The 19617-nt window shown below is 45.3% G+C and overlaps 1 protein-coding gene across 2 annotated transcripts; it reads left to right on the top strand.

Annotated features, from left to right (window-relative positions):
• Positions 1-1735: 1735 nt before the first annotated feature.
• EMC8 (ER membrane protein complex subunit 8) lies at positions 1736-18756 on the top strand. 2 transcript variants are annotated; one of them, XM_084812829.1, is made up of 7 exons: positions 1736-2173; positions 2701-2778; positions 10985-11049; positions 13416-13492; positions 13823-13892; positions 15222-15316; positions 16971-18756. In XM_084812829.1, exons 2-7 carry the CDS (start codon positions 2733-2735, stop codon positions 17128-17130), a joined length of 513 nt encoding a protein of 170 aa, XP_084668955.1. In that variant the 5' UTR covers positions 1736-2173; positions 2701-2732; the 3' UTR covers positions 17131-18756. The 2 variants fall into 2 exon arrangements, with proteins under 2 accessions (XP_084668955.1, XP_084668954.1); XM_084812828.1 differs by lacking the exons at positions 2701-2778; positions 10985-11049.
• Positions 18757-19617: the final 861 nt, after the last annotated feature.

The following is a 19617-nucleotide window of genomic DNA, read 5'->3' as shown; positions in this document are numbered from 1 at the left end:
CAGGGGCATGCTGGGAGTCGTAGGCCTTTTTTGCACGGGCTTCAGGGGCATGCTGGGAGTCGTAGGCCTTTTTTGCGCGGGCTTCAGGGGCATGCTGGGAGTCGTAGGACTTTTTGCGCGGGCTTCAGGGGCATGCTGGGAGTCGTAGGCCTTTTTTGCGCGGGCTTCAGGGGCATGCTGGGAGTCGTAGGCCTTTTTTGCGCGGGCTTCAGGGGCATGCTGGGAGTCGTAGGCCTTTTTTGCTGGCTGGCAGGGGCATGCTGGGAGTCGTAGGACTTTTTTGTGCGGGCTTCAGGGGCATGCTGGGAGTCGTAGGCCTTTTTTGCTGGCTGGCAGGGGCATGCTGGGAGTCGTAGGACTTTTTTGCACGGGCTTCAGGGCCATGCCGGGAGTCGTAGGACTTTTTGCGCGGGTTTCAGGAGCATGCTGGGAGTCGTAGGACTTTTTGCGCGGGCTTCAGGGGCATGCTGGGAGTCGGACTTTTTTGCTGGCTGGCAGGGGCATGCTGGGAGTCGTAGGACTTTTTGCGCGGGCTTCAGGGGCATGCTGGGAGTCGTAGGCCTTTTTTGCGCGGGCTTCAGGGGCATGCTGGGAGTCGTAGGCCTTTTTTGCGCGGGCTTCAGGGGCATGCTGGGAGTCGTAGGCCTTTTTTGCGCGGGCTTCAGGGGCATGCTGGGAGTCGTAGGACTTTTTGCCCGGGCTTCAGGGGCATGCTGGGAGTCGTAGGACTTTTTGCGCGGGCTTCAGGGGCATGCTGGGAGTCGTAGGCCTTTTTTGCACGGGCTTCAGGGGCATGCTGGGAGTCGTAGGCCTTTTTTGCGCGGGCTTCAGGGGCATGCTGGGAGTCGGACTTTTTTGCTGGCTGGCAGGGGCATGCTGGGAGTCGTAGGACTTTTTGCGCGGGCTTCAGGGGCATGCTGGGAGTCGTAGGCCTTTTTTGCGCGGGCTTCAGGGGCATGCTGGGAGTCGTAGGCCTTTTTTGCGCGGGCTTCAGGGGCATGCTGGGAGTCGTAGGCCTTTTTTGCGCGGGCTTCAGGGGCATGCTGGGAGTCGTAGGCCTTTTTTGCGCGGGCTTCAGGGGCATGCTGGGAGTCGTAGGCCTTTTTTGCTGGCTGGCAGGGGCATGCTGGGAGTCGTAGGACTTTTTTGCGCGGGCTTCAGGGGCATGCTGGGAGTCGTAGGACTGTTTGCGCGGGCTTCAGGGGCATGCTGGGAGTCGTAGGCCTTTTTTGCGCGGGCTTCAGGGGCATGCTGGGAGTCGTGGGACTTTTGTCTGTCTAAACATGCGTAGGATCGCTCCCTAAATTGCCTCTTATTTTTTCGCAGGAAATAAGAGTCACATTGGAAGCAATGGGGACTTCTACGGATGCAATGAATATGGGCTTGAGCACGCTGCGGGAGAGAGCGCAGGACAGGAAGGCCTGGCGTGCTGTGGTCCACGGGGTCACGAAGAGTCGGACACGACTGAGCAACAACAACAACCTTTGCGGCTAACTTGGGCGGGGGGGGGGCGAATAGAGAACACCTTTCTCCCCGTTACACCTCTACCAGCAGCGCCATCCTGCGCATATCTACTCAGAAGTAGAAGCAGAAGGAAAGAATCGGGGGCGGGTGGGGATGGAAACGGCAAAAACAACCCGGAAGTCCCGCCCGCGAGCTGCGGGCTGCGACTCTGCTGTGAAGCCGCTCTACGGCGGCAGGCTCGCCGCGGGGCACGGCGGGACATCGGAAAGGCGGGGCGGGGCGAGGCGAGGCGGGCGGCCGAGTGGGCCGCGGCCGGAGGCTCGCGCCGCGCCGCTTTCCTCGCTGCGCGGCGGCGGGCGCTGCTCGGCAGGCCCGCGGAGCCGGGAGCTGAGGTGGGCCGGCGCTGCCCCTGCCGAGCTGGGCCCATGCGGCGGCTGTGCTGACGGAGGCGGGCCGGGCCGGGCCGAGCCGAGCCGAGATGAAGCTGAGCACGCAGGCCTACTGCAAGATGGTGCTCCACGGCGCCAAGTACCCGCACTGCGCCGTCAACGGGCTCCTGGTGGCCGAGAAGCAGCCGCCGCACCAGCCCCGCGGCCGGGAGCGGGAGTCGCCGCCGCCGCCCGCGCCTCACGCGCTCTTCGTGGACTGCGTTCCGCTTTTCCACGGCAGCCTCGCCCTGGCGCCCATGCTCGAGGTGGCCCTCACGCTGGTGAGCGGGCTGGGGTGCCGCCGGGCGAGCGGGCGGGGAGGGGGAGGCGGAGGGGGAGGGACAGCCGGAGCCCCCTTGCGGGAGGGGGAGGGGGAGGGGGAGGAGGAGGGCGATGGCGGGAGAGAAGGCGGGCAAGAGAGGGGGGGAGAAGGAGGGGGATGGGGGAGAGGAGGCGGGCAAGAGAGAGGGGGGGAGAGGGAGAAGGAGGGCGATGGGGGGAGAGGGAGAAGGAGGGGGAAAGAAGGGGAGGGAGGGAGAGAGAGGAAGAGGGCGATGGAGGGAGAGGGAGAAGGGGAACGATGGGGGGAGGGAGAAAGAAAGAGGGAGAAGGAGAACGATGGGGGGAGAGAGAAAGAGAAGGAGGGCGGTGGGAGGGGAGAGAAGGCGGGCAAGAGAGAGAGGGAGAGAGAAGGAGGGCAAGAGGGAGAAGGAGAGGGGGAGGAGAGAGGGAGGGGGAGATGGGGAAAGCCCCCCTTATCTTCCTCCTAGAAAACTGGCCCCCCTTGGCTCATTTGACTTTTTTTTAGGATAGGACTTTCTGTGGCTAAAGAGAACCTCCATGTGTAGAGGCAAGTCATCCTCCACTCCAGACTTAATGGGGATAGGTAAAAACAACGAACAGTCTTGTAGCACCTTAAAGATTAAGGGCACTATCCAATGATCATCTTGCTTAGAGTAGATGTATTGAAATTAATGGAATTTATTCATAGGTCTACTATAAGTAGGACTAGTATTTGATACTTCCTTAACACATTTATTCTGGCAGAAGCTTTTGTAGACTTTCGTCCACTTCATCAGATGCACGGAGTATTATGGAAAGGTCAGGTTTATGTGCAGTATGGGTGGGGGTAGGGGTATAAACAGTGAGGTCAGAAAGAAATTAAATGTAGGTGGTATTGATAGTGACAGTCATATTAAGAGTGGTCATTCAATCTGGCACTAGGTAAACCAATTAACACATGTAGATTTAAAAAAACCTTGATCCCAATTTAAGCCTCTGGTGATAGAATTAAACCTGTTCATGAATTCTAGCTCAGCAGTCTATCGCTCTAATCTCCTTTTGAAGTTTCTTTGCTCCACAATGGCCACCTGGGCAATAGGTCTACTGATGGTCACTATCCATGATGCTGAAGTAGAACCACCAGGGGCAGTCTATCTCCAGAATTTATGGAGAATAGGCCTGTTAGGCATGAGAGCTAAATGAGGAATCTTCATGTTCTGGGGCAGCAGACCTTTGGTGTTTGCATGGAACACTTGGTCCTATTGACGGCCGTTGGCTTTGGTAGCTAAATGGGATTTCTGTGTGTTTGGGGCACCACGTCTCTGAAGTTTGTGGGGAATAGCATACGTTGATCTTAGCTGCAAGGTAAGAGAACTAAATGGTACTCTGTATTAAGAGGTAGTATTTTGGGGCAGGGGTGCAACCTACCTAGTTTTTATTATCTTGACACCTCAGCATTTAACCTTTTAACTGCATTAGGTTACAAGAAAACAACAGCAGTGTTTAGAAAATCAACTTTTGGTTCTTTCGTTTTGTTGTTGTTCAGTCGTTCAGTCGTGTCTGACTCTTCGTGACCCCATGGACCATAGCACGCCAGGCCTTCCTGTCCTGCGCTCTCTCCCAGAGCATGCTCAAGTCCATATTCATTGCATCAGTGATGCTATCTAGCCATCTCATCCTCTGTCGTCCCCTTCTCCTTTTGCCTTCAGTCTTTCCCAGCATCAGGGTCTTTTCCAGAGAGTTTTCTCTTCGCATTAGGTGGCCAAAATAGTTGAGCTTCAGTATCTGTCCTTCCAATGAGCAGTCAGGGTTGATTTCCTTTAGGATGGACTGATTTGACCTCCTTGCAGTCCAGGGGACTCGTAAGAGTCTTCTCCAGCACCACAGTTCGAAAGCATCAATTCTTCGGCGCTCAGCCTTCCTTATAGTCCAGCTCTCACAGCCATACATTGCCACTGGGAAAACCATAGCTTTGATTAGACGGACCTTTGTCGGCAAGGTGATGTCTCTGCTTCTTACTATGCTGTCTAGGTTTGCCATAGCTTTCCTCCCAAGGAGCAAGCGTCTTTTAATTTCATGGCTACAGTCACCGTCTGCGGTGATCTTGGAGCCCAAGAAAGTAAAATCTGTCACTGCTTCCATTTCTTCCCCTTCTATATGCCAGGAAGTGATGGGACCAGATGCCATGATCTTAGTTTTTTTAATGTTGAGTTTCAAACCAGCTTTTGCACTCTCCTCTTTCACCCTCAACAAGAGGCTCTTGAGATCCTCTTCGCTTTCTGCCATTAGGGTGGTATCGTCTGCATATCGGAGGTTGTTGATAATTCTCCCGGCAATCTTAATTCCGACCTGTGATTCATCCAACCCGGCATTTCTCATGATGTACTCTGCATATAAGTTAAATAAGCAGGGTGACAATATGCAGCCTTGTCGTACTCCTTTCCCAATTTTGAACCACTCGGTTGTTCCATGTCTGGTTCTTACTGTTGCTTCTTGACCCTCGTACAGGTTTCTCAGGAGACAGGTAAGGTGGTCTGGTACTCCCATCACTTTCAGAATTTGCCACAGTTTGTTGTGATCCACACAATCAAAGGCTGTAGCGTAGTCAATGAAGCAGAAATAGTCGTTTTTCTGGAATTCTCTTGCTTTCTTCATGATGCAGCGAATGTTGGAGATTTGATCTCTAGTTCCTCTGGCTCTTCGAAACCCAGCTTGTACTTCCGGTAGTTCTCGGTTCGCATACTGCTGAAGCCTAGCTTGCAGGATTTTGAGCATCACCTTGCTGGCATGTGAAATGAGTGCAATTGTGCGGTAGTTTGAACACTCTTTGGCGTTGCCCTTCTTTGGAATTGGAATGTAAACTGACCTTTTCCAGTCTTGTGGCCACTGTTGAGTGTTCCAGATTTGTTGGCATATTGAATGCAGCACTTTAACAGCATCATCTTTTAGGATTTGAAATAGCTCAGCTGGAAGACTGTCATCTCCGCTAGCTTTGTTGTTACTAATGCTTCCTAGGGCCCTCTTGACTTCACTCTCTAGGATGTCCGGCTCAAGTTCAGTGACCGCACTATCATGCCTATCAGGGACATTCAGATCTTTCCTGTAGAGTTCTTCTGTGTATTCTTGCCACCTCTTCTTAATCTCATCTGCTTCTGTTAGGTCCCTGCCTTCTTTGTCCTTTATCATGCCCGTCTTTGCACAAAACGTTCCCTTGAGAGCTCCAATTTTCTTGAAGAGATCTCTAGTCTTTCCCATTCTGTTGTTTTCCTCGATTTCTTTGCATTGTTCATTTAAGAAGGCCTTCTTGTCTCTCCTTGCTATTCTCTGGAACTCTGCATTCAGTTGGATATATGTTCCCCTTTCTCCCTTGCTTTTCACTTCCCTTCTTTCCTCAGCTACTTGTAAAGCCTCATCAGACAGCCACTTGGCTTTCTTGCATTTCTTTTTCTTTGGGATGGATTTAGTTGCTGCCTCCTGAACAATGTTACGGACCTCCGTCCATAGTTCCTCAGGCATAGTCTATCAGGTCTAATCCCTGAAATCTATTCCTCACCTCCACTGTATATTCATCAGGGATATGATTTAGGTCATACCTGAATGGTTTAGTGGTTTTCCCTACGTTCTTCAATTTAAGCTGGCTTTCGTTTTATGTTAATCCAAAGATTGTACATCCTGTCAGACTACAGCAGGCTCCAGAACTCCTCAGACTTTTTTTTTTTTATGTATGTTTGTTTCCTTGCCTTTTGGTCTGGTTATTTAACACTGGATGATGGCCCGTGCAGAGCAGGGGACTATCTTCTTCTCTAGTTATAGAGAATACAACTAGAGAATTGTTCTGACTATGGAGGGGGGGATAGGAACAGCTGGGTATAGGATGTGCTGCCTTCGTGCCCTGTTTTTTTGGTTTCTTGGAGGCATCTGGATGGCTACAGTAGGAAACAGAATGCTGGACTAGGTGGGCCCTTATAAAGCATTAAACAAATTCATGGCAAATAGTTCTGTTGATGGTCATTAGCCATGAGACCTGAATCAAATCTGTGTTCATAGGCAGTACAGCTCAGCTTCGCTGATACTAGGGACAGACAAGACGGGGAGCTGTTGCTTCTGTGCTTGTGAGCGTCTCAGAAAACATCTGGCAGGGTTATATAGATAGGCTGACCATATTTCCTTGAGATAAAAATGGGATATTGGGATGACAGAAACAGGACGGGGTTATGTAATATTCCGTATTCATGAAAAAGTAAGACGATAACAAAAGTTTTATTAGGGAAAGAATCTCTATGGGCGGAATGATGATAGAAATAACAGGAAGGCTCACCCTCCTGGCTCCCACACGCTGAACGGGGCTTAGCGACTGCCTCTTGAATTCCCCACCACTGCAGACAAGCCAGGGGGCAGCGTCTGATCGTCGCTAGCTCAAGAAGCCTGGCCCTGACTGGATAACGTAAATGGAACTTCCTCTTCCGTCACACTAGTAGTTTTACTGCATGCATTGATTAGCATAGAGCCTTATGATAAACACATTCAGTTTTTTACAAAAAATTAAAAACGGGACAAAACTGACATTTATATTAAAATGACGGAACGGTCGGGAAATATGAAAAAAACGGTATGTATGGTCAGCCTATATATAGACAATGTACAGATGCAGTTATAGTCTTCAGTTGGTGGGTCCTGCACGAAGAGAAATATCTTGGTGAGCTGTACGAAAGAGCAGCTGGGTGGTTGGGGCCCTTGATTGCCCCTGGCTTTTTCTTTGTGCTGTGCCTTTAAAACATTTGTGTCAGGAAAGGAAATTGAGCAGCAAATAGTAAAGGGTCTCTTTCGTCAGCCTTGCTGCAAAAGGAAAAGGAGGAGGTGCCTTCCCCAACGTGCTGCTCTCCAAATGTTTTAGACCTCACCTTCCATCAGCCCCTGCCAGCATGGCCAGGAATGGTGGGTGTTGTAGTCCAAAGCATCTGTTGGACACTAGGTTTGGAAAGGCTGTAGTAGATACTGTTGTGTTTGTGTCAAGATGTAGCTAAAAAAGAGAAACAAAACCTTTCACTGTTGAGTTAGTCTTTTGTGGCATTAAGGGTATGCAGGCTTTTAAGATTGAATTCCTAAATATACATCCCTGAGAGAAAGTCACATTGAAGGCAATGGGACATACTTCTCAGTAAGCATGGATAGGATGGGGTTGCACAGGCAGGTATGTGTCAAGGATGCTTTAGGCATGTCTAGTTTAAGCGCAGGTGCGTACACCAGAGAGCTGCTTGGAGTAGCGAGTAAAGGTGCAATCCTATGCATTTTTAGACAGAGAAAAGGCCTACAACTCACAGGTTGCGGAATGCTGGGAGTTGTAGGCCTTTTCTCTGTCTAAACATACATAGGATTGTGCCCTAAGAGACTGAACTAAGATCTAGGAAGTCCCTGGGTTGAAGTTCACCTCTGCCACAAACTCACTTGGTGACCTTAAGCAACGCAAGCTTTCTCAGGTTCAGCCCTACCTCATCTCCACCTTCTATAAAATAGGAATGATAATAATATTGATTGACCCTACATGGTTATTGTAAGGATTGTAACAAGATAATGTGTGAAATGAGCACACTAAAGTTTTATATACATTATTTATTTCTATCTTATATTTTCAGGCAAGCCCTTACAAGATGACTTACAATAAAATCTTAAAAGCAATATAGCAATGGAAAAAGCATAATAAAAACAATCATATAAAATTACGGGCCACCAATAAACAGCTTGACAGAATTAAAAACAAGTCTTTAGGATCTGCTTAAAGGCTGCAAGAAAGGGGGCCAAGTGGAGATCTCTGGGGATCTTCCATAAGTGCAGGGCCAACCACTGAAAAGGTCCTGTCTTTTAACTTAATAAATGTGAAGTGTTGATGGTAATAGTATATTGAATCAGATGGTCAACTTTATGGTTGTTATATCTCTTCAACATGTTACATATTCATAATCTGTCACATCTAATGTAGAGGTAGTTAGGCTTCCAAAATTAGTACTCCTGTACCTTTTGATTGGGGTGTAGAAGATGAATTTCTGCAGGTACAGACTGTAGCATTGCAGGATGGCAAGTGGTTGAAAAGCTGCACCTGCAAAAGTGTTCTCAGCTATATAACTATTAAAGGTACAAGGGTCCTAATGTGAAATATGTCACAGTTTGGGATCAAGATACCAGAAGGACTGCTTATCTTCAACAGAAGCCCTTCAGGTGCCTCTGCCATCTGAAGTGTGGTGGTTCTCTACAAGATGAAGGACCTACTTGGTGGTGGCACCGTGACTGTTCCTTGGGGAACATAGGAACTTAGGAAGCTGCCAGTCAGGCCATTGGTCCATCTAGCCCGGTATTGTCAACACTAACCGTCAGCAGCTCTCCAGGATTTCATGCAGGATTTTTTCCAGCCTTTTCTGGAGATGCCAGGAATCAAACCTGGGACCCTCTGCATGCAAAGCAGGTGCTCTACCAGTGAGATACTAGACACCTACCTTGATATCAGTTTGGCACCAAGCAAAGATTGTTTTGTTTTCCCAGCCTTTTTAGACCTCTGTACATTGTTTTTGTGATGCCTGATGTTTCATTTTAATTCTGCTATACTGTGCTGCTCTTCTCTGTTGTGGCATTCTAATGTTTTTGTTTTAACATATTTGTTTTAATTTGTTTTTATTGTAATATTTTACACTGCCCTGGGAACCTGTAAATAAAAAATAATAAACATTTGGCCACCTCAGCATGTTCACAACCCTTCTTGCTACTATTGTTTTAGCTTCTCCAATATCAGAAGAGGACAGCAGTGGAATAGGTTACATGCTGAGTGCTAAGGTGAACAGGAAGACCTTAGACCTTGTCTTGGATCCAGATTATGTTTGTTGAACTTCGTTCCCTTTGAAATCAGTGGGACAGGTTAGTCGTGACTTAAGCCCTATCAACTCCAATGGGAACTAAGTTCAGCTAACTTAGTCTGGATCCACCCACTTGAATATTAGGGCCAGTGAGCTGCATTGGTTAAACTAAGCAATATAGATTTTTTTTTTTTACTTCCAAGTTTTCAAAGACCAGTTGGCTGTGGCAAAATTAGCTTAAGGTCAAGTGGATTAATTCTGGGCACTTCAGGAAGAGATAGCAAGTGTCATGGCAGCCTTGACTTTTCCAGGTGGAAATATTTGCACAGCCAGGTTGTGGCTTTAGCTTGCAATTGAAAAAAAGATGAAGTAACACAGAACTTGTGAAATGCTGCAAGTCTTCATGCAAACTAATTATGGAGGTATCGCATTTGCTCATTTTAAGCTGATTTAGAAATGGCCAAAGTTCAATCAATTAGTAAATCAGTTGCAAATCAGAATGTATGGCAGCTTTGAAAGACTTAATCAGGGATAGTGCAATATGCCTTAGAAGGCCAAAGTACTTATCCATTTTTGTCTAACTTTTTTATTTTGCTGCCTTGTGGCTTTTGAAGCGGCAGTCAGATTTGACAGTTTATTTGCAGATTGATAGTAGAAAGACTGGAAAATTCAATGTATATTTGACTCTGTGTCCAGCAGTCCCACCCACACCCACAAAGCACAGCTCTGAAGGAAAAGAGCAACTCAATAGGTGGATGGAGGAGATATTGAGAGGAAGTGTGGAAAGTACAAAATGCTAATGACGTATTCATTCTGTCCAAGAAAGAGTCCTCACGCACACATTTTTTGGTTACTGCTGTGGTCTCCAGCAGGCACCTTTTAAGATTTTTTTTTTAAACTTCATTTTGTTTTTAACGGGGGTGGCATGCTGCAAAGAACTGCCCTCCAGTACTATCATTATTTGGGCTCAAAAGAGTGGTTTTGTGCTTTGGAGTTTAGCACCCATCTCTGCCATGTACTGAGGTTTGGGGGCTATGGTTATGGTTATGCCATCGGAGAAGACTTAAAAAAAAATACACATGCATACAGCCCAGGGGATATTAGGCTAAGATTATTAATAGTTGATCACCTGTGGGGAGCCAAATTGCCTCAGGCCACCAAGCATAGAACCTGGCAAAAGCTGTATGTGCGTGCACAGAGGCAGCAAGTGATCAACTAGGAATGTGGCAAATGGGCTAGTAACTCTTGAGGACTTATTTGCAAGGGATGCTCTGAGAACCTCTTCTCCAGCCTTAAGCACAATGATTATCAGAGGCTGGCCAGCTGCAATACAAACATCTGCTGAGTCATTGGAAAAAAATATTGCATGGTAGGGCAGTGCATATTTAAAGCTTCCACATGTAAGAAAGGTGTGCATATAACCAACATAAAATTGCTTTCTTTACATGAAAAATACCTGAAATGGTAATTACTTGTTTTCCTCCATCCAAAGTGATCCTAGGCAGTTTCTTATTAAATTCTGTAGTGATTAGAAACAAACTGTTGTTAGCAACAGTTGTTAACAAAACTAGAGAAAAGCAATCTTTCTCTTTTTTTCTCTCTCTCCCACTCTAGTTGAATGGAAGCTGAGTTTGCTATAGAGTAGATAGCAAATGGAAGAATTCTGATAAACTTCTCAATGTTTACTGTGAACAAGAACATCCTATCCGGGTGTATAGTTTTTAGTTACAAGATCTCAACTTGCTGGCAATTAAAATGGCATTTATAAACCCTAGAAATGGAGGTTATGATTGCAGTGGCAGTTGGCTCTTTAAGTATAACAATGCCAGTGAATGGCAATTTAATGAAACACATAAATCCTTGTCATTCCTTTAGAAGAGATTATTTGTGTAGCTTTGTTCTGCTTTTAGACAGTTTAATTCAGGGCTGTAATTATTCTGCTAACCATGAGATTGATGTGTTTTGCAGGAAGCTGGAGTTCAGCATCCAAAACCCTTCTGGAATCTACTTTTTTTAATAAAAAAAAAATTAAGGTACTAGTTGAGAGCAAAAAAATACAATTGCTAGTTGGTTTCTCCATCTCCCTAAATCACTGGATTATCTTAATCGGATACTCTTATTGTGAGTAACAAATATGGTAGATTCAAACTACTGAAATGGGGCCAAAATCTGAACGAGAATAAATACATAGTTTCATATCGTGCCTCCTAACACCCAGTACGAGTTTGTCCCTTTAATTCTCGCTGGGTATTTTAGCAAAAGCTTTGTGGCAGATTAGATTATACATTAGGATAAAATGAAGTGAGTTTTATGCAAATGCCTTCACTAATTAAAGTGACTGGTGTGCGTGGGGGGGACACCACCACAACCACAGAATCTGCACATTATGTCCAGTTAAGGATTTTGAGATGTTGGTCTTCCTTTAAATACCATCTCCCTGGTTGTCATCCAGTTTGCATGTAGGCCAGCTAGAGTGGGGCTAATAGCCAGTCTTATCACTTCTCCCCTTCTCTAGAAATATACTGGCAAGTCAAGCCACCAGCAGCTTCCCACTTAGCACTGCTGAAACGGCTGAGGGAGGGACAAGGGGATGAGAGATTCCCTCTGCTCCCACTTGCACCATCTGCCTGTCTCCATTTCTCGAGTCATGTCAACCCCCTCTCCACTGGATCTGACCTTTTTGACACTGCATGAACTGATATGGGGAGGAGAGGCTCCCCCATGTGCTGCTATTGTCATGTCTTCTTCTTGAACAATTCTCTGAATTGTTGGCGCCTTTGTCTCTGTGTAGGTCAGGATATGGGAATTCTGATAACCCAGGGATAGGCAGTGTGGTGCCCACAGGCACCAGTGTGCAGCTGGACACCTTTCCTGGTGCCCACGAAGGTGCCCTACCCCTCCCAGTTTTTTTAATTAACACATTTTCTTACCCGCATCTGGAATTGCTGTAAAATAGGTTTTTGTTGGTGCTGAAAACTGTTGGGTTCAAAAGAGTTGTATAGTGTGTTGGGGCCTAGCCCCCACCTCTGCCTTGTACTCAGTCTCTGGGACAGGTTACTTGTCCTTTGCTATGCCTCCCATGGCAGCCATTTTGTGGTGGTGCCCAGGACAGTTTCTCAAGTTGCCAGATGTGCCCACAGCCCAAAAAGGTTGCCAACCCCTGTGATAACCTGTAATGAAAATCTTGCTTTGGCACTCGTTTATATTATAGTGCTTATTGTTTGTAAAAGTTCTTCATGGTATCTGCTTTGTTTGCCTTCACAGCCATAGTGAGGTAGATTACTATGTCCATTTTACAGATGGCAAATTGAGGCTGAGGGACTGGGTTGCACAGAAACAGAGTCCATGATAGAGGTGATACTCGAACCCAGATCTCCTGTATCCACTGCACTGCTAGTAAAATATATAGAGGTGGCTTTCCATGACGTCGTGGTACAGTGATCAGAGAGAGGGAGTCTTCAAAAGTTGAAAACTTGAGTTTCTCCCACCTCTGCTACGGAGTGGGCTGGTTCGCATGACATGACAGCCCACCGTGGTTTATTTAACCCATGGTGAGGCTGCAGCATGTGTGGCCATGATTGTGCATATCCAGCCCCCACTCAAGCGTTGTCATATCATGCAGACCCAGATAGCCTGGGTTATGTGAGGATTGTTTAACCCTCGCATAACCCACACTTGGTGGGATTGCATGATGTGCTAACTCCTAGATGGTGGTTGGATATGCAAAGTGGCACCCATGGGTGCCACAGCTCGTCATGGGTTAAATAACCTATGACGAGCCACGCCGTATCATGTGAACCAGATAACTGTGTGTGGCCTTTGGCCACCTAGTTCAGCTTCAGTTCCTGTATCTGTAAAATGGGAATAGTTGTGACCTGTCTCACAGTTGGTGGTGATGGTTTATGATTAATGAGGTAAAGGTAGAAGTTATACAAATTCAAAAGTCTGGTATAACAACTGTAGTTTTCCTGTGACTGATTTAAACCACGGTGGCCTGCAGCATGTGTGGGTGGCCATTTTAAATATTCAGTGTCCAGCCACAGCTTGTCGTGTTTTGCAAACCCAGGCGACAGGGGTTATGCTAGGGTTAATCAATCTTTGCATAACCCAGCAATAGACCATGCTGCAGCCAGGTGTTGAATGTGCAAATCCCGCCTGGCACAAGTCACAGCTTAAAACAGCCATGGTGGACTGTTTTGATCATGCAAACCAGGTATTATGTCCTGGCAACCACAGTCGGAGGAAGGGAAGTTCACCCACAATGCCATTGGAATGGTCATCAAGTGGCCATCTGAGTCCAGTTGCCCACTGGTTGTTTCCACTAAGAGCCTGTGTAATTTAATCCAGTGCTGTGATGACTTTTGAATGCTTACGGATGTTTTGTGATGTCCTCTTTCAGATCGATTCATGGTGCAAAGAGAACAGCTATGTAATAGCTGGATACTATCAAGCTAATGAGCGTGTGAAGGATGCCAGGTATGTTGCTGCGACCATTTTGCTTAAGCCTTGTTGAATGCCTATTGCAGTGGGGTCCAAATGGATGAATGGAGCAAGGGGTAGGCGATGCCCTGCTTTTCCTCTCCCCCCCCCGCCCCCCGGTTAAATGATAAAGCGAAATGTCTCCTCTTGAGCACATATTAAAGACAGATCTCTGGGGCCATCTTTTTCTTTAAGTTTAGTCTCATTAATATACCGTAGTCTTGTTTGGTAGATCTTGAATGATCATGCCTTAATTTTGTTCTTATTTCATTCTGATCGATGTGGATTTTAGCAGAATCCTATAAGTAACTTGTCCTTCTTTTGTAGTCCAAACCAGGTTGCTGAAAAAGTTGCCTCTAGGATTGCGGAAGGTTTCAATGACCCAGCACTCATAATGGTATATATTTTTTTCCTATTTCATGTTTTTTTTTTCCTTTTACCTATTTCATGTTTACTTTTTGGCTGTGGCTAATTCTACCCATTGCTTGGAGCATTTTTGAATGGCAGAAAATTGGGTGCCTCAGTTCTTTGCAGGTCTTCTATACATCCCTGGTGTGCTAGCATGAAGGTCATACCATACCCTAAACCAAAACTCTTTCCAGAAAATCCTGGAGTTCCCTGAAGCTTTTTGAGGTTCCTCCATTATTTTTATTTATATTAAAATAAGGCACACAATGGCCGAGAAAGACCTAGAATATGATTTGGGAGCCGGATACCTCAAGGACCACCTGCCTCTATATTTTATTTTATTATTACTGAACATATTGTTTAACCGCCCTTAGTTTTTGAAGATTCCGTAAGGGTGGTGTTCAAGAGTATGATCAAAATCGTCATATACTATCCAATAACATTAATAAAACAACATCATCATAAATGCAGGAAAAGGGCAACAAATACAAGAGGTATGCACATCACATCAGCCAATGAAAATTTCCAAGCAAACACATTTTTGAAAGCTTGCACGTGTTCCTGCCTGTTTGTTAAAGATGATTGTTGGAAGCCCTTCTCCAGCTGCCCTGCCATCAGTGGTTAGGCAACTGACAACCAGGGAAGGGCCTTCTTGGTGTTGCTCCCCGTTTCTGGAATGTCCTCCCCAAGGAGGTCTGCTAGGTACTGACTCTTATGTCTTTTAGACACCAAACAAAGGCTTGCCCTCCCTGATGGATCTTCTTCCCCCACCCATCACAGGGGAGTATTGGCTGTGTTCTAGATTGCACTCCCAATCAATACCGATCAGTGGTTGAAGCCCAACAGGTCAGGCCAGTACTCAGCACTAACTGAGTGTGTACCTCAGAACATGCCCCAGAATCCTTTGCAATATGCTGGGTTTCTGTGGCTCATCTTCACGGATTCCTCAGCAGGTGAATCAAGCTGGAAAGGACTCCCTGGAGGTAGAATGTGTAGAAACTGCTGCTTTAAAAGGTGCCCGCTCTGGAGTTTGTTTCTAGTTCGTTCTCTGAATTACCATCTGAGTTAGCTTCATGCGATCACTTTCAGGAGGTGAATTGTATGATTGTTCTGGTGCCTGTCTAGATGAGAGGTCCCTTTTAAAATCGCAGTGAATACACGGCCTAGGCAAGAACCTGCATGTAATCCCCCACTAATGGTCATGGAAGGAACTGCTATACTGAAACCTGTGCTGCCATTTTTGCACCCTTAGGGGGGGTTGTTTGTTTGCAATTTTGACATTAAAAAAAACCTTTCCCCACTCTCTGTTCTGCATCAGGTGGACAATACTAAATTTACAATGGAGTGCATAGAACCGACAGTTCATGTGTATGAGCAGCACGAAAACAAATGGAGGTGCAAAGGCCCACACTTGTGAGTATTCGTGGAACAGACCTTCCCACACAGGAAGATTGATTTATTCTTTATTTCTTCAAAGGGTTTATATCTTGCTCTTCAAAATCCCACTCTCAGCAGATTTTACAAGAATGAACAATTGGACAGTCCCTGCCCTCAGACTCACAATCTAAAAAAGACACCCAGAAAGGGATTGGGAAGGAGTAGGGTTTTTAATTTTGGTGATGCTTGATTCAGTTCTCCAGATGAATGGGAATATATCAATTGAACTTGGGTTTGCACTGCATCTATTGCCCACCTGGGCTGGGCTGTTCTTTTTCTCATCTCTTCTGCAGTTTCTCTTCTTTTGAATTCAAGCCTGCTCTTTCCTCCCATCCCCTCAGGGCGAGATGTTCCTCAGAAGCCATTCTCCTGGCGGTTGGGGGAGGGAGGGGTCACCTGGGGGAGGGAGGGGTCACCGTTGGTTGCTAGATGGTAGTTGCTCACCAAGCATAAGCAGCATTTACATTTTTATATATGTTTATTCTTTCCAAACCATCCCCAAAGCGACTGACAAGAAGTACAAATCAATAGATAATATCAAAATTATGATCAGTATAAACACAAAAAGATATATATCTAGACAATAAATAAAGCAGATCAGTACCATTCTGAATTCATAACGACAGGTCAACTAAAAAAGATAAAACAACATTTTGGTAACATAATACCAATATTTAACTAACAAAATATCTACAGTAACCTAACTAATCCAATAATATATCATAACAATGAAGCTAATAAATCAGAGCACCAACAGAATATGTAAAAATTACCAAAGGGAGGTGTTCGACATTGGGGGAGCGGGGAGAGAAGAGGAAGGATGGTTGACATGCGGAACAGCAAAAATAGCATCTTGTTACCTTGCAGCAATTTGGAGTCAGCTTTGAAAGGTATCTGTCCATCTCCAGTGCTTTGCTACCATACAGAAATAATGTGCAGGACCAGCCTGAACTATGTGAGCTTGCTTAACTGTCATTGCCTCTTCCCCAAGGCACTGGCCTCATTCGGCTGCAACACTAAGCTGTAGTTTAGTATTACATGAACAAGCCTCAGGCCTGAGTGCTGCCCCCTCCTCCTCCACTGTGGCCATGAAGGGATCAGAAACTTGTGCTTCTGTTTTTCCATTATCTGCAGTTTAGCATCATGCCAAAACCCTAAACTGTGATTAATCTTAATGATGGTTATTGGAACAAGCCAGCCTCAGAAACCCAAGATTTGAAATTGTCTTGTTTCAGTAACAGTAGTTAAGACCAACCACAGTTTAAGAGTTAAAAACGGAGCCTAAAGCTTCCAATCTGCCCCCTGGCCACATCGGAGGAGGGGAGAGTGAGTGAGCCCAAGGCGCACCCAGGTTCATTCATATAACGCTAAATTGTAGTTCTAGCGTTGCGTCCAAATGTGGCCGATGTGTAAATTGTAGTTCTGTGAGGGGCGCCCTAGCAGAATTTTCAGACACACAATTCCCAGGATCCATCAAGGTGAGTTTTGGCTGAAGCATTTTAAAAAGCATAGCTGAGCTTCTGCTTACCATTATACACAGTGCTTATAGTTATCCCTTTGCTCTCACTCAAGCGGGCTTGCAGGCTGGTTCTTGAGGGCCATTAATTCTTTATTTTTTCCCACTTCCTAGTGATTACTGTGAAGACTGGTCAGAAGCCCAGAGGATCTCCGCCTCGCTTTTGGACAGCCGGTCCTATGAAACACTAGTGGATTTTGATAATCACTTGGATGACATCCGGAATGATTGGACAAACCCGGAGATTAATAAAGCTGTACTACACCTCTGTTAGGGGGCTCCCACTGACTTGACTTATTGGCATTTCCACCGTGCTGAAGAAAAGTGGGGGAAAGGCTGTGGAGGTGGGAAGGAATAATTTTTGGATGTAAATAGGGTACTAATGGTTCCTTCAGGTGGAAAGCCAATGAGTAAGACGCATCACTGGGAAAAGGATGCGTTACTATGCAGTCAAATCTTTTTAATGAGAATCCTTGGGATGTCAACCGTAGTTTGCAACCTCCTCTGTGGACTCCCCTATTCCGCATCATAATGTGTCGCTGTAACTCTCCGACCGGGAACTAGATCTGCTTGTCCAAACTATTCATATTAAAATGTTTTGACTAACTTTTTGTAACCTTTAGAGAGTAATTTTTAAAAAAAGATTTGTGAAATATCTTTCAGAGAGTTATTCGCTAGTTTTATTTTTAAAAAATCAAATCTAAACTATTAGTGAAAATTATGTGACCAGTTTCAGAGCTTGTCACTCTAAGTGCTAACTGCCGTTGTGTGCTGCATTGTGTTGCTATGACATTCTGCACAGGACAAAAATAATAGCTTGACAAGCAATATGTGCCCAGGTGCTGCCAAGTTTCCTAGTTGTTCTGGGAATGCTGCAGTTTTTTTGCCTACCAAACTCAGATGTTATGCGTCAGTTTGGTTTCACTTTGAATGGTTTTTCCCATTCCATGGTTTTAACATGTTATGGAATGGTCAACAAAACCAAGTGAGTCATGGGTTCAGTTGTTGGGGTTCATTTTGAAAGAGTGCTTCTTTTACCCTGTGGCTGAAAAAAACCATGTCACTTCTTCCATGCTTAATGATTGTACAAATCCGTGTCCATGTGGCGAGAGAGGTTACAGCCATGGATTTCAGTTCTTGACATTCTACTTGGTGTGTGCAGATATAGTTATGAGCATGAGCAGCCTCTAGCCTTGGGTTTATGCACTCCATCTTCACCTCCCTTCCTCCATTTGTGAAGGAGGAGAGGAGACTGGAAACTACCGTTCCTGGTGTGACAAACCATAGTTAGCTGGCTTCAGACAAAAAAGCAAACTGATTTGCCACAAACCTGGAATGGAAGGTTTTAATCTTCTCCCCTCACACATGGAATAAGGGAGAAGGAAACATGCGAATCAGATGGATACAGTTGTCTAAGCTACATTGAAAGTATTAGGCGTTGCACGCAAGCACAGCTGTGGGTCTTTCATGGGTGGCGCTCCTGTTTGTTAACATCCCTCGTTTCTTGCAAACAGTTGTTATAAAGTGAGTTTCAAACACTTACAATTCGTACTGAGCCAGTTTTGTCCATTCAAAATAGGCTTTTAATATAATGGTCTAGTGTAAAGGAGTCTTAAACATTAGTACTGCTTACATGTGTAGCTTTATTTTTTATTTTGTTAAGTTTACCACTTGCTGAAGGTGTGTGGCATCTTCCTTGTCCTTGTTTTATATGTATTGTTCTGTTTGTCTTTTCTACTCCTTATCGACCCTGTATTAGCATAACCTTTATTTATAGCATATTCTACATTTTAAGCAGTAGTAGTTCAAAGTTTTGTGTTGGAAAAACATGTTTAGCTGACTACATGTGCTTTCTTGCTTTCCCCCATCATCTTAAAAATAAAACTGATGAAACAAGCCTTGCTTTTGGAAGATGACTTATGATTCCGCCGATGTTGGGAATTGTTACTAGAGTTGACTTTAACTTCTAATTGCATATCATGGAGGAATTCCCCAGGTTCTGAAGACTGGAGTTTTGTACTGCTTTGGAAGGCAGAACAAAGTCTTGCGTACCAATGCATTTTTATCTGAAGTTGCTGCTTTCACAATTGGTGATGTCTGAAAACACAGTGTTCATATTGCCTGAACCTTGGCCCAGCAAGCTGTTGGCTGGTCTACTCTGCCTCTTTATGTAATGCGAGGTCCTCTAGTAATGCCAAACGATGAGTATGTGTTTGAGTGTATATGGGAGACTTTTATGCAGTGACGACTTGTAGTTCATTGTAAATTGGAAAATGCTCTCCAGATAAGAGATTTTGTGTGGCTTGCGTTAACTAACAGCTTACCAGCAAAGCTGTTTGTTAAATTGCTTGCTCAGAAAAGAACAGACGGCACCTCTGATTCTATGTGTGACTTCCGTGATAGGTCAGTCAGTTGAGTATAAGGCAAGAGCTGTAGCAGGTTTTTTAAACCAGAATAGCAACACATTTATGCTGCCTTGCTTGTGTGATTCCCCTACTCAATATATTGAAATACTAGCTGGCAGATTTCACAACACTCCAATTCCAAACCAGGCCTTTCCAGATATTTATTATTATTATTATTTTTATTTTATTTATTTCATTTCTATACTGCCCAATAGCCGAAGCTCTCTGGCCGGTTCACAAAAACTAAAACCAAACAACACACAATAAAACAATTTAAAATATATAGAACATTAAAACCACAATATAACAATACAACCACAATAAAACCTAGCAGCAGTACAGGAGTTTAAAATACA

The sequence above is a fragment of the Heloderma suspectum genome, chromosome 8 (genome assembly GCF_057233095.1).
Source record: "Heloderma suspectum isolate Gila_16-S chromosome 8, 16-S_ref, whole genome shotgun sequence".
Taxonomy (NCBI): Eukaryota; Metazoa; Chordata; class Lepidosauria; order Squamata; family Helodermatidae; genus Heloderma; species Heloderma suspectum.
Note: the sequence above shows the minus strand (reverse complement) of the source record. Positions and strands in the feature narration are given on the sequence as shown.

Bases quoted from the DNA above. Each gene is read 5' to 3' on its own strand.
- EMC8 (XM_084812828.1), top strand. From the start codon at position 1,943: ATGAAGCTGAGCACGCAGGCCTACTGCAAGATGGTGCTCCACGGCGCC. The intron at 13,893-15,221 runs GTATATATTTTT...GTTCTGCATCAG, and splicing joins ATGACCCAGCACTCATAATG to GTGGACAATACTAAATTTAC. The intron at 15,317-16,970 runs GTGAGTATTCGT...CCCACTTCCTAG, and splicing joins AGGTGCAAAGGCCCACACTT to TGATTACTGTGAAGACTGGT.